Source organism: Stegodyphus dumicola, chromosome 5 (genome assembly GCF_044657685.1).
Source record: "Stegodyphus dumicola isolate Sdum_Otavi_A_Nest chromosome 5, ASM4465768v1".
Taxonomy (NCBI): Eukaryota; Metazoa; Arthropoda; class Arachnida; order Araneae; family Eresidae; genus Stegodyphus; species Stegodyphus dumicola.
In genome coordinates, this window is record NC_140772.1 from 27,400,687 (window position 1) to 27,414,149 (window position 13,463).

Sequence of the window (13,463 nt, forward strand, 5' to 3'; positions counted from 1 at the left end):
AATGTACAAATGACAAATATAATCCTAAATTAACATTTAAAAAACGACAATACTTACAAGACCATAACAGTTACTGTAAACCAGCAATGCAGATCTTCCACTTAAATATACATAATCTTCCCACCAGTCAGTAACCTAGAAAAAATAAATTTTGTCATTTTACTATGAAAACATACAAAAATTAAGTATACTAGTCAAATACAAATTTTCTGATTAGCACAATTTAAAAAATATATACAGTCAAAAGTCGTTAATTCGGACACTCATAATCTGGAATGATCTATAATCCGGACCTCAAAGCTACAAACTTTCTGCGCATGCGTGGCGTTGGCGAATGCGCGTAAGACCTTTACGGCTGCGAATATGCATGTGCGCATGCGCAAAATATGTTTACGAATGCGCGTTTAATGTATAACGGACGGTATATAAGCTAAGCTAAAATTATCTAATTCAGTTAATGTTCCAGATTACATTGTTCCTTAATCTTTGAATTGGATCCGGCTTATTATTTTTTGCAGACTGTTAGAGGAATTTTATAAAAGTAAGCTTGAACTTCCAATTATGTCAAATAAAATTTCTGATATATATTTACTAATATGTAAAGGATCTACAAAGCGAAAGTATGTTTTGAAGTCCATTAAACAAAAAGTGGAATTGCTGCAAAAAATGGATAAAAGTATATCCTTTGTTTATCTAAACTTTAACGTTTGTTTATCTAAACTTTGTTTATCTTTAACACAGCAGGGGCGTGCAATGAATTGGAAGTTGATCTGTCAGCACTATCCTTATCTTAAGGGCAGATGTTTTTATTTTATTTGGCTTATAATTGCTTACTCAATGTAGTATTTCATCTTGTCTTTGATATGATTTAAATCAAATGCCTGGTCATTATAATTCGCTTCCGATAGGGAAGAAAGTGACAGAGGTTATTGAAAACGAAAAAATTTCGATTGACAAATTAGTTGGTATTCTCGACACAGCAATTATAGGACTTGAACAGCGGAACTTTGTAACTGAACAAGAAATTATGTCTGTTTATAGAATTAAAGAGAATGTATTATAACATAAAAAACGAAGCAACTTAAACAACTTACATTGAAAGAAATGTTTAATAAAGTAAACAAATAAATATTAAGCTTTTTTTTGTAAATTTTGATAACCTTTAGATCATAATTGTTCTTTATTTCGTAAATTATGGTTTCATATTTTTAATTTTATAATTTCTGCATGCCATCTTACCAGATTTAAACTGATGATCTATAATCCAGAAAAATCGATAATCCGGAATCGCCGAAGTCCGGATTAACGACTTTTGACTGTATATTCTTAACAGTAAATTTATGAGGCCATAAAGGTTTTATGACAGTTTTACATAAACGTTATTTTAGGAATAATAAATGAAATAAAAAACAGCTTTTTTTTACTGAAATTTAAAAACTCATAAAATTTCATTAAAATTATAATATGCATTTATAATAAAGCATAATGTATACTCAAAATTTTATTACATTCCCTGCATTTATTGAGATCTTTCTAATAGTTATACCAGTCGAGGAGAAAAAAATTGACATTTTATCGACACTAGCAATAAATACTTTAAGAAAAACAGAGATAAAACAATTTCTCCTTAACATATGAGAAATCTTAAAAATCACCAAAATTGCTCATAAGATAAGAGTCTAAAGCAGCAATCATCAAGCTGGATCTTGAAACTCTAACTGAACTCAGCGACTCTCAGCTCAAAAACACCAATATTTATTATGGCTGCCCAGGCATTTTTGGAGCCTCGAGAAAAACTGCGCTAGGATTATAAATCGCTCTTAGGTAAATACAATTTTTGCAAACCTTCAGTTTTCAGCTTGTTGGCATAAAATTATCAACCATAACAATTATTATAACCCATAAAGATAATTTCATATTAAGGTTCATATTAAGGTCATATTAAGGTTCTAATAACAAAATGAGCAGTTGCAAACACAATAAAGGCCATAAATTCAATGAAGCAAAAATAAAATTACATAAAATGCACTAAATAAATAAAAATAATATATAATACTCTAAAAATACAAAATCAAAATGCAGTCAAAAAATATTTACAAAAAATTTACGATATATATCAGCCAGAATAAATCAATAGTTATGGATTAGATTATTAATTTTTATAAAGCACAAATTAAACATTTACATAATTAGACGACCACCAAGATTTGAGCCATAGGTATCGTTGAAGCTTCCTGCCAACTCCAGACTGAAATTCATCGGTCATTTGTTTCATTTTCTCGTACTGTTCATCATCCAGTAAAGGGCGGACTGACAGCAAATACTACAGAGAAATCAAATTATTAACAATACAGTTAATAAAAGTAAATTAAAACCTCACAAGTTGTTATAAGCAGACTACAAAAAGATTTATAATTTTTTAAAGAAATTTAGATTGCATGATATTCACAAATGCCATCTGATCAAAGCAAAAAAAAAAAAAAAAAATGTATACATACATATATATACATATATATACAGAGAGAGAGAGATATCAGTCATTTGCTGTGTAAATATATTTAAACAAATATTTAAAAAGAAATAAAATTTAAATATGCACAGCAGTTTGAAAACTTTAAATAAGCTCATCATGTCTAATGTCAAAAACTTAATTGTATTATCACTACGGCAGAGCAAATTTATATTCCATAACACTAATACAAAAGAAAAGAGAATACATATGAAACCTTACTCGAGACATGGTATCTTCAAGGGAAGGCAAGGGCAACCTGGGCAACGAGCTTTGAAATGAATACAGCATTGGACGTCTCTTCATGGTCAATGTTCGAACTAAAGCCTATTATAAATAATTTAAATGTTTTGTTAAAAACTACAATGCTTAGAGAATATATAAAATCATTCATAATGCATGCTTTATTCATGACATTTATTTTTAATTTAAATACTTCCTATCTTCTTTGATTCATACTGCATACATTTACTCAGACCAGAAAATTATCCAGATGAACAGCAAGTGAAAGCTAAGTTATGTTAAAAAAACGTGAAGTACACTGGTTATCATCAAAATGCAGCTTACATACGATAAGCAGGTAATATGAGATCAAACTTCTTCATGTCATTGAGGTACAATCCAAACTGGAAACACGAGAAATACAATTAAAACATAGAAACATTCTTATTTCATTAGCTAGAAGAAAGAAAAATAGCAGACAACAAGCATTATTAACTCTTCATCTGGGAAGAGTAACAAGTTATGTAATAGAGTTTCTATATGGTAAAATCCATGTTTCAGTTAAGAGGATGAGGAAGCAACGAATGTGCAGCTTCTTTGCTTTCGCATCTAATAACAACTGTATAATCTCTTATTTGACAAGCTGTGTCATTCAAAACAAGCCAATTCTTTTCGATAAAAATTCCAGTTGTTACCTAAGCAAAGTTTTTGTGAGCATATCTGTATACATAAATTTAATGTTGCAATATTTTAAATTAACAATTCCTAGACTGTTCATTGTTAGATAGCCAATAAAGGCATGTGCTAACACATTTTTTATGTTAATTATTTTACATAATTTAAATAATTTGCTTGCTGTATTATAGGAGTATTCTCATACAGAATCTTCTGCTGAACTTTGTTTTAATACCCAATAATGAAAGATTTTGTCTATTTAATAGTTTCTCAGACAGTTTTGGTTCACTACCCCTTTTTAGAAGACCCCTCTTTACCTTTGTAACAATGATACACTAAATGTCTTTTGAATATGATCTGTAAGCACGGACTGAACACTAAAGTCAAGTGAACATCTAAATGTTTGTTTCAGCGTCTAAACAATCAAATTTTCTTTGCAACTTTTTAATGCCTACTTGCCTCAAAATATTCCTTTATTGCCTCTCAAGAATTCCCCCCACTAGATCTCCTTAGTATCCATTCACAAGTTACAATGCTCATGTCAGGAGACTATGGGCACATAAAAATACTCTGAAATCCAACTGACAGACTTAGAGTATATTAGTCCCCAAGATCACCATCATTAATTTACCATAATTTAATTAATTTTTCTAAGATATACTGATGCAAACCTCAGCACTTCAGAGACTTTCAGATTTGAAAAATAGCTACTTGGCATATGTCAATCTACTTTGTTGCTCTGTTGCAGCAAGTTGAAAGCATCTATAAATCTAAAGAAAATATTTTTCTATCAAAAACCTATAGTAATTTACTATTAATGTGCAATCAAGCAAATGACTGGAGTATCTTAATTAAATTTAGAGGTTTTTTTTTTCCTCTGTATGCTGAGCCTACCATTTCACTGATTACAGACACAAAGAACTGATAACATACTTACTGCCCAGATATAAGTTTTGAGAGAAGTTTTTTTGGCCCCACGTCCTTCAAACATCCAGCCTTTATACATAAGGAGAAGTTTTAAAGTATACCGCAAGAAAAGAATGATTGTCACCCAAAGACAGGAACTGTATGCTATGCATGCAGCCAGCTGCACTGTAAATGGAGCCAAGGATTCTCTGTAAAGTATGAAACAATTTATTTAGACATTCTCATTGCAATTTAGAAAATTTCAAATTCTAATAAAGAAAATTTATAGGAAAATTTTCAATCAAGTAACTTTTTAATTCAGGACTTATTAGCAGGTTAACTACTATTCTTATCAAAAATACAAAAATCTGTTCCAGGATGTAGTGCCAGTAAAATGGCACAATAATCAAAACTTACATTGCATTCAAGAAACTAACCCGATGATAATGGTAGCATTCAGCAATAAAGGCACCAGACTGTTATTCTTCTCAGTTTTCTCTGCCTTTATATGAACTCTGCTAAATTAGAAGGCAAGTGCTTCTTTCATTCAGACATTTAGTTGTTGAGGTGCATCCAGACATGCATAGAGGTATTTTACAGGAATGTAGACTAAAAATTTCTTGGAGCATCTGTACCGTGGATGATTTTGTTGTAATTAATCGTGATTAATCGGTGTTTTCATTGTTTAGGATATAATCACCGTGCTGAACATTGTAAAAATCTACGCGCTTGTTATTTCTGTGCACGTGAACATGAAAGTAAAAATTGCCCACATAAGAATTTGAAAGTCTGTATCAATTGCATTAGACGCAATCAAAAAATAAAAGATGATAAAAAAAATGTCAATGTAAGCCATTTGCCTTTTTCTGAAAGTTGCTCTTGTCATGAATTTATAAGAAGTCAAAATATAGCAAGAACAAATTATGGATAATAGTCATAATTTTATTTTAAAATTTGTTCAAATTAATTTACATAGATGTAAGGCTGCTACTTCAGCAACTTGTTTTGAATATGGAGGTAAACAATGTTTCTGTTGCTTTTATTCAAGAACCTTACTCTTATCATGGTCTTATGCCTGGCTTTCCGAGTTCCTTTAGGTTATACAACAATTTTAACTCAGAGGTCATAAAGGCTGCTATTGTTGTTCGAGCCGGATTTCTACCTACTTTTTTGGATTTGAGATTCTTGGGTTATAATATGGTGACTCTTGATATTATTTTTAAAGATACAAAATATTTTCTATTTTCATACTACTTTGAGCCCTCCCGATGTATTGAATTTGATTTGCATAAAATAAGTCGGGTCTTCCAGGCTAAGGATCTTGCAAAGCTTATTTGGGGTATGGATTACAATAGTAAGTCTGAACTGTGGTTTAGTCCCTACAGTGATGCTCGAGGAAACAAGCTTGGAGATTTTGTCAGCTCCTATAACTTATATGTGATCAATGAGGACTGTGGCCCTACCTTTTGTTCAGAACAGGGATCAAGCTATATAGATGTCACAATTATGGGAGCTGATTTGCTAGCAAATGTTACCCGCTGGTGTCTCTCGGACTGTGAATCATTGTCAGATCATGCAATGATTGAATTCGACTTATCTGTTTCCGATGCTTCTTTAATTGCTGTCAGCAGAATTTTGTTTAATACAAAAAAAGCAAATTGGGGATATTTTGAAAAATATTGTTCACAGTATATTTCTTTGATCATTAATGGTTTGGATTCTTGCTCAAGCACTGACTCACTTAATGTGATTGTAGATTTTATGACTTCAGTTATTTTTCGGGCATGTATTAAATCTATGCCTACTAGAAGGACTGGTAGGCGAAAAGTACCTTGGTGGTCATTGGAAATTTCCATTATGAGAAAGAGAGTCAACGCGGCTAGACGGAGGTTCCAGAGGACTACTAGCAATGATATAAGGGACTTGTATAAGCGAAAATACCTTGATTTAAGGAAAAAATACAATGAAATGCTTATTGAGGCCAAATTAGAGTCTTGGAGGAAGTTTCTTTCCAATATCAATAATGAGAATGTGTGGGAAAAAAATTTACACTTATGGTATTAAAGAAAATTTTATGAGGAAGATTGAGATCTTGGGCCTTTGGCTTTCAAGCAGTAACTTTACGCCTTCCTTGGAGGAAACTATCGATGCTATTCTTGATAAAGCTTTTCCTCCTGATTGTGTGAGACTTGATAATGACTTTCATACTCAGTCGCGCTCATCTGCTCGCAGTAGTTATGCGTCTCAGATTGATCCTCCTTTTTCGCAGGCCGAGGTTGATGATGTAATTCGTAATTTAGGGCTTGGCAGGTCTCCTGGCCCGGACTCTATTCCCAATGAAACCATAAGATACTTCCATTGGCTTTTTCCTGCAGTTTTTCATAGATGATTTAATATATGTTTGAATCTTGGTGCTTTTCCACGAACTTGGAAGAACACCCTTGTTATTGTGATACCCAAGAAACAAAGTTTTACTGTTCCACATGTGAATAATCTTAGGTGTATCTGTCTTCTTTCTTTAGGTAAATGTTTTGAAAAACTAATTACTAACAGAATTACTTGGCATCTACATAAAGGAAATATTCTTAGTGCTGACCAATATGGTTTCATTGCTCAAAAACGTGCTGAAGATGCACTTCTGCGTCTTAGCAACATTGTACAGAGGGGTAAGATGAGAGGTTTGTACACTATTTTAATTTTTCTTGATATTGAAGGAGCTTTTGATAATGCATGGTGGCCTGCTATTCTTAATTTACTAAAAGAAATGAAGATACCTCAAAAATGTGTTTAATGTTATTTCTGATTTGCTGAAAGACAGGACGGTCGAGCTTTCTTTGGGTGGCACCTCAAGTGTTCGTCGACCTCAAAGAGGTTGTCTACAAGGTTCTGTTTCCGGTCCCAAGCTTTGGATTATTATTATGAATGATCTCTTACAGAAACTTTCTGATCTCTTCAGTTGTGAAGTCATTGCCTTTGCAGATGATTTGTTGATTTGTATTCAAGTAAAAGAAATGCAAAAAGCTTTTCGTCTCGCCCAAGATGTTATAGATTTCATTTATCATTGGTCAATAGATTTTAAGTTAAAGTTTAACCATGCAAAATCCAAGACCATGTTTATTGATAGAAAAAATACTACTTATGAAGGATATCAATTGCTTTTAAATGACAATCCCCTTGAGAGGGTGAATGAAATTAAATATCTAGGTGTTTTGTTGGACAGCAAATTTAACTGGAAAAAGCATATTTCCTACATTTCTAATAAATGTGAGAGACTTCAGCGTGGGCTGAATCGAATTGCTTGTAATAGTTTTGGTGTTAAATTGAATGTTAGCGCAATTATTTATAAACAAGGCATTGTACCCCTTATTTCATATGGATGTAGAGCTTGGGGATTGTCTCTAAAAAAGAAAATTAACTCTAAATGCCTGCTTCGAGTTCAAAGACGAATTTTGCTGCGAGTTATAAGCGGTTACCGAACTATTAGTTACAATGCTGTTTTCTCTCTTGCTGGATTTCCACCACTGGTTTTGTTTATTCTGACCTTTATAAATTACAAGAATAGTCTTGCAAATTACTCTAATTCTCACTTTGATCATTTATTGCCGTTGTCTGTTCTACCACATCCTTCTGTAAGACAACCAGTACAGATTCTTATTAGTACGGACACTGATGTTAATTCATTCTCATTTGTGCTGTATACGGATGGTAGTAGGATTGATGATAAAGTTGGTTTTGCTTATGTTATTTTTGAAGATGATATTGAAATTGAGTGTCACCAATTTCGCATTAGAAATGAATGTACTGTATATATTTCTGAGCTTCTGTGTATTAATTTTGCAATCAAGTGAATAATTAGCCAGAATGGAAGTGGTTCCAGCTACTTAATCTGTACGGTATCACTCTCTTCCCTGGAATCTCTTAAAAATACCTCTTTATGTAATGATATTATTGTCAATATACAGCAGTCTCTCGGAGATCTGGAGAAGAGGGGTATTTCAGTGTTTTTTACATTTGTCCGTGGTCATTCGGGTAATTATGGAAACGAGAGAGCTGATTGGCTTGCTAAGAATGCAACTAAAAATGATATTAACGTTGATGTAAATATTCCAAAATCTTATTTAAAAAAAACATTCAAAGCTAAAATGATTGAGCGGTGGAACTGTGATTATATCTCTTCTGATAAGGGATCTGTTACAAAAGCATTCTTCCCAACTATTTTTGAAAGACTGAAAAGTAAGGACTTGTTGCTCAATTTTAAAGTTACACAATTTTTGTCTGGACATGGTAAGTTTAATGTTTATCTTGAATGATTTAAGCTGACATCTTCCAATTTGTGTAATTGCAGTCTTAGCGTTCAGCAAAGTGTTTTCCACCTGCTTTTTGATTGCCCACTGCTTGATAAAGCAAGAAATCTTTTGAAATGTAGATTGAAATTCATTGGAATTCATTGGCCGCCGAAATGTTATGATTTTGTATCCTCGATTTCGGCCTACCGAGCTTTCAATGATTTTGTTGACTTTTATTTTAAACACTGTTAATGATTTCTTTATACATTTTTATACTTTTTTTTTTTTTTTTTTTTTTTTTTTCTTTCCTTGTTAGGATTTTATTGTATTGTTGAAAACTGATGATATTACTTACTATTCTGCCTTTTTCACTTACGATTTGTAAGTCTCGTGTGATACTTTGTGGTGCATGAGGATTTCTTTTTCTTTAAATAAAAAAATAAATAAAAAAAAAAAAAGTGCTTCTTTCAGACCAATTCTCATTTTTTATTCTAACAATTAACCCCCCCCCCCAGTTGTTGACCATCTACTTCCATTACAGAATTTTTGTCACAGATAGTTTTATTATGAGAGAATTAGAACATTTGTAACCATTTGCATATTACCATATGATGACAAATAGGTATTGCTCCATATCTAGGCAAATATAGTAAATGCATGATAGAAGACGCAGTAAATATCGAGACAAAAAATTGTTAAGAAATTTCCATGAGGGAAAAGTTATCTTAAAAAATGCTACAATGTACAAAAATAAGGAGAAGGGAAGAAATTATAAGATATATCTAAAAAAACACTAAAAATTAAAACAAACAAGAGAATTCTGTCGCATGAATTCCATCTTAAACTATCTAAAAAATAAATATATACATAAATAAAAATCCAAAAGGGGCATTTATTCTAATTGGCATAAGATTAAAATTTTTTTATAAAAAGTTTTAAGAAAAACTAAAGTCATTCCAAAACTGTCTTAGAAAAAGGGGGAAAACTGTAAATTTCTAGAAAGTCTATGAAAGTCTGAAACAGCTTCTAATGTTACAACACTTGCAGGAAAGGAAATTTATGGTTTGTATAACAGATGCAAAATTTCTCAACTGTTGAATCTCAATTCACAAAAATTGGAAATATGAAATCATTATACATAGAATTTTTTATTTAACTATTTTATCAAATGCATAATCAATAAAATATAATCTTACCCGGGAATGAAACTTTCTAACTGTTTTATACCCCCAAATGAAACATCAACATTTGCTAGAAAAAGAGCTGTCACCAGGGCAATGAGAACAAACAAGCTGGACAAGGAAGCAGGATAGATTCCACAGTGTATATTATTCTGAAAAAAATAAGGAGGGGGGGTGGAAGAAATTATAAGATATATCTAAAAACACTAAAAATTAAAACAAACAAGAAAATTCTGTTGCATGAATTCCATCTTAAACTATCTAAAAAATAAATATATACATAAGTAAAAATCCAAAAGGAGTTCAAATTTTAATGGCCATCCAAACGGGCTTTTTCAAAGTTTAATATGGTTTACCAGTACAAATTATCAATATAGATTGCCCAGATGAAATAGTAAAGCATTTTACAGAATACTAGATGAATATATATTTAAAACTAACATGGAAGCATTACACATCTTCAGTATTCAAAAGTGAAAAAATACATAACATCATTCTATAACAATACTAAATATTTCTAATTAGATTTATCATGAATTAAATGTATTTTTATTTAAATTAATCAGATTGAAACGAAAAAATATTCCTATGAACTATTTATATAGTTTTTAAATAGCTTAGTTTGTTAATCAGCAGCAAGCGATTAAATCTGAAAGATAAATAAATATGTTACATTTTGCAGAATAGTAACAGTGTTGAATGAAAAGTGAAGCAATGCAAAATTGGTTTTGAGATTAATTAGCTGTTTTCGGCTAATAATATACACTTTTAGACCAAAAAAAAAAAGACGCACTGAGAAGACATAAAGCAAACTGTACACAAATAGATACGCATACAGGTTTCGACGGAAAATGCAAAATTGGACATTTTAGCTGCCAATGAATGAACGCTTGTTGCTACAGCGCATCTGAGCTGCGCAATTGGCAGGATATTTAAGAAGAGAAATTACAATTTTCAGGTCATAAATTCTTCACAAATTTCATTTCATGTACTCTGGTAGACATTAACTATGCCTTGCATACAGGTGCATGAACAATATGCGCAGATGTCAGAATTTGAGAGAGATCGTGTAGTTGGGCTCAAAGAAGCCTGTTGGTCTTATCGGCGAATAGCTCGACATTTGAGCAGGAGCAATGCCACTATTAGACGATGTTGGCAGGAATGAGTGAACCATGGCCACACACAGCGTCAAGAAGGAAGCGGTAGGCCTAGAGAAATGTTTAGATTGGGATTCCGGATTATAGATCATCAGTTTAAATCTGGTAAGATGACATGAAGAAATTATACAACTAAAAATATGAATTCGTACTTTATGAAATAAAGATAAATTGTGAACTAAAGGGTTATCAAAATTTACAAAAAAAGCTTAATATTTATTTGTTTACTTTATTAAACATTTCTTTCAACGCGTGCATGCGTAAAGCATACATTACGCACAGACGAATTTAGAAAATTGCAACCAGAAAACTCTTTTATGTGTATTCGTGATATTTATAATGACGAAACAATTGATTTAAATCATATTGGAGTACATCGAGATGAAACACTACATTTAGTAAGGAATTATAAGCTGAATAAAATAAAAACATCTGCCCTAAAGATGAGGATAGTGCTGACAGATAGACTTCCAGTTCATTACGTGCCGCGATGTCCACCCCCCAGCAGAGCAGCGTGAAATTGATAAACAGATTTCGGAATGATTAGAGAAACAAATCGCCTCTCTGTCACTTTCTTCATGCCTTTATCCATTTTTTGCAGGAATTCCACTTTTTGTTTAATGGACATTGAAACATGCTTTCGCTTTTGTAGATCCTTTGGCAGCTCCAGAATCAGAAATTCTATTTGGCATAATCGAAAGTTCAAGCTTACTTTTTATAAAATTGCTCTAACAGTCTGCAAAAAATAATAAGCCGGATCCAATTAGAAGATTAAGGAACAACGCAATCTGTAACATTAACTGAAATAGATAATTAAATCATTTTAGTCTAGCTTATACCGTCCGTTATACATTAAATGCGCATGTGTAAACGTATTCTGAGCATGTGTCAACGCATGCGCAGAAAGTTTGTAGTTTTGAGGTCCGGATTATAGATCATTCTGGATTATGAACGTCTGGATTAAAGACTTTTGACTGTAAAAAAAACATGATTGATTTTTAAACTACATTAAATAATTTTTGTATATTTCTCCCTATACTTATTTTATATAATTTCTTCCAATATACATTTATAACAATAAACAATCATCAATTTTATAAAATTTATCATTTTGGAGATAATCAGTGTGATCTTGATTATGCATAATTACTCATACATATTTCGCTATTCACCCCTTGATGTTCACTGACCTCCTTTAAAATTTCATTAACCACCAGGAGTCAATACTGACCTTATTGGGAATCCCAATCTAAAGCTTTTAATACTGCAGATATGATTTTAAAGGAAACGTAACAAACTCTCGAAAAAACTCATACTGCTAGGGAAATTTATAGTAGTTCAACATTCATAATAAATATTACTCTTTTAATGCTTCAAACTAAAATTAAGAAGCTTAGAATTACACTAGATTGAAAAAAATAAATAAATAAATTACTTATTACAGAGCATAATAAAAAAGAATAATAATTTCCTAATTATACTATTTATTTCTGAATGACAATTACAGTTCTAAAGAGAAGGCTCATATAACTGTTACATTTCTAAAGAGAACAGTTCACTAATATGTAGCAGAGTCGAGGGTTGATAAAACTGCATAAGATATGCAGAGGGTAAAACAATTTCTACAAGATTAGATTGCATTCTGAACACAATAGATTACAGTAATTATTTGTTTTTTAGAGAAATTTTTGCTTATTTGTTACTGATTACAACATGAGCTTTTTATTATTTGAGAGGATCCTTTTTTGGGGGAAGGTGAACTTCCTATATGTTTTGGGAAATACGCATATGCGTGTGCGCATAATACGTTTACGCATGCGCGTTTAATGTATAACGGACGGTATAAGCTGAGCTAAAATTATCTAATTATCTATTTCAGTTAATGTTGCAGATTGCGTTGTTCTTTAATCTTCTAATTGGATCCGGCTTATTATTTTTTGCAGACTGTTAGAGCAATTTTATAAAAGTAAGCTTGAACTTTCGATTATGTCAAATAGAATTTCCGTTGCTGGAGCTGCCAAAGGATCTACAAAGCGAAAGTATGTTTCGATGTCCATCAAACAAAAAGTGGAATTGCTGCAAAAAATGGATAAAGGTATATCCTTTGTTTATTTAACCATTCTGAAATCTGTTTATCAAATTCACGCTGCTCTGCGGCGGGGGGGGGGGGAATTCGCTTTCGATAGTGAAGAAAGTGACACAGAGGTTATTGAAAACGAAAAAAATTTTGATTGACAAATTAGTCGTTATTCTCGACACAGCAATTCTAGGACTTGAACAGCGGAACTTTGTAACTGAAGAAGAAATTATGTCTGTTTATAGAATTAAAGAGAAAGTATTATCACATAAAACGAAAACTTAAACAACTTACATTGAAAGAAATGTTTAATAAAGTAAACAAATAAATATTAAGCTTTTTTCTTTTGTAAATTTTGATACCCTTTAGATCATAAATATTCTTTATTTCATAAATTACGGTTTCATATTTTTAATTTTATAATTTCTGCAAGCCATCTTACCAGATCTG

The 13,463-nt window shown here is 31.7% G+C and overlaps 1 protein-coding gene across 3 annotated transcripts in view; it reads right to left on the bottom strand.

Annotated features, from left to right (window-relative positions):
* LOC118182119 (carnitine O-palmitoyltransferase 1, liver isoform-like) overlaps nt 1-13,463 on the bottom strand; it is a 114,920-nt gene that overhangs the window by 32,426 nt on the left and 69,031 nt on the right. For all 3 annotated transcript variants that reach the window (XM_035351429.2, XM_035351416.2, XM_035351423.2), the window contains exons 3-7: nt 9,795-9,931; nt 4,344-4,521; nt 2,732-2,836; nt 2,186-2,323; nt 58-135 (exon numbers count right to left, since the gene is read on the bottom strand). In XM_035351429.2, coding sequence (XP_035207320.1) covers nt 58-135; nt 2,186-2,323; nt 2,732-2,836; nt 4,344-4,521; nt 9,795-9,931 — 636 coding nt within the window. The remainder of the gene's footprint in view (nt 1-57; nt 136-2,185; nt 2,324-2,731; nt 2,837-4,343; nt 4,522-9,794; nt 9,932-13,463) is intronic.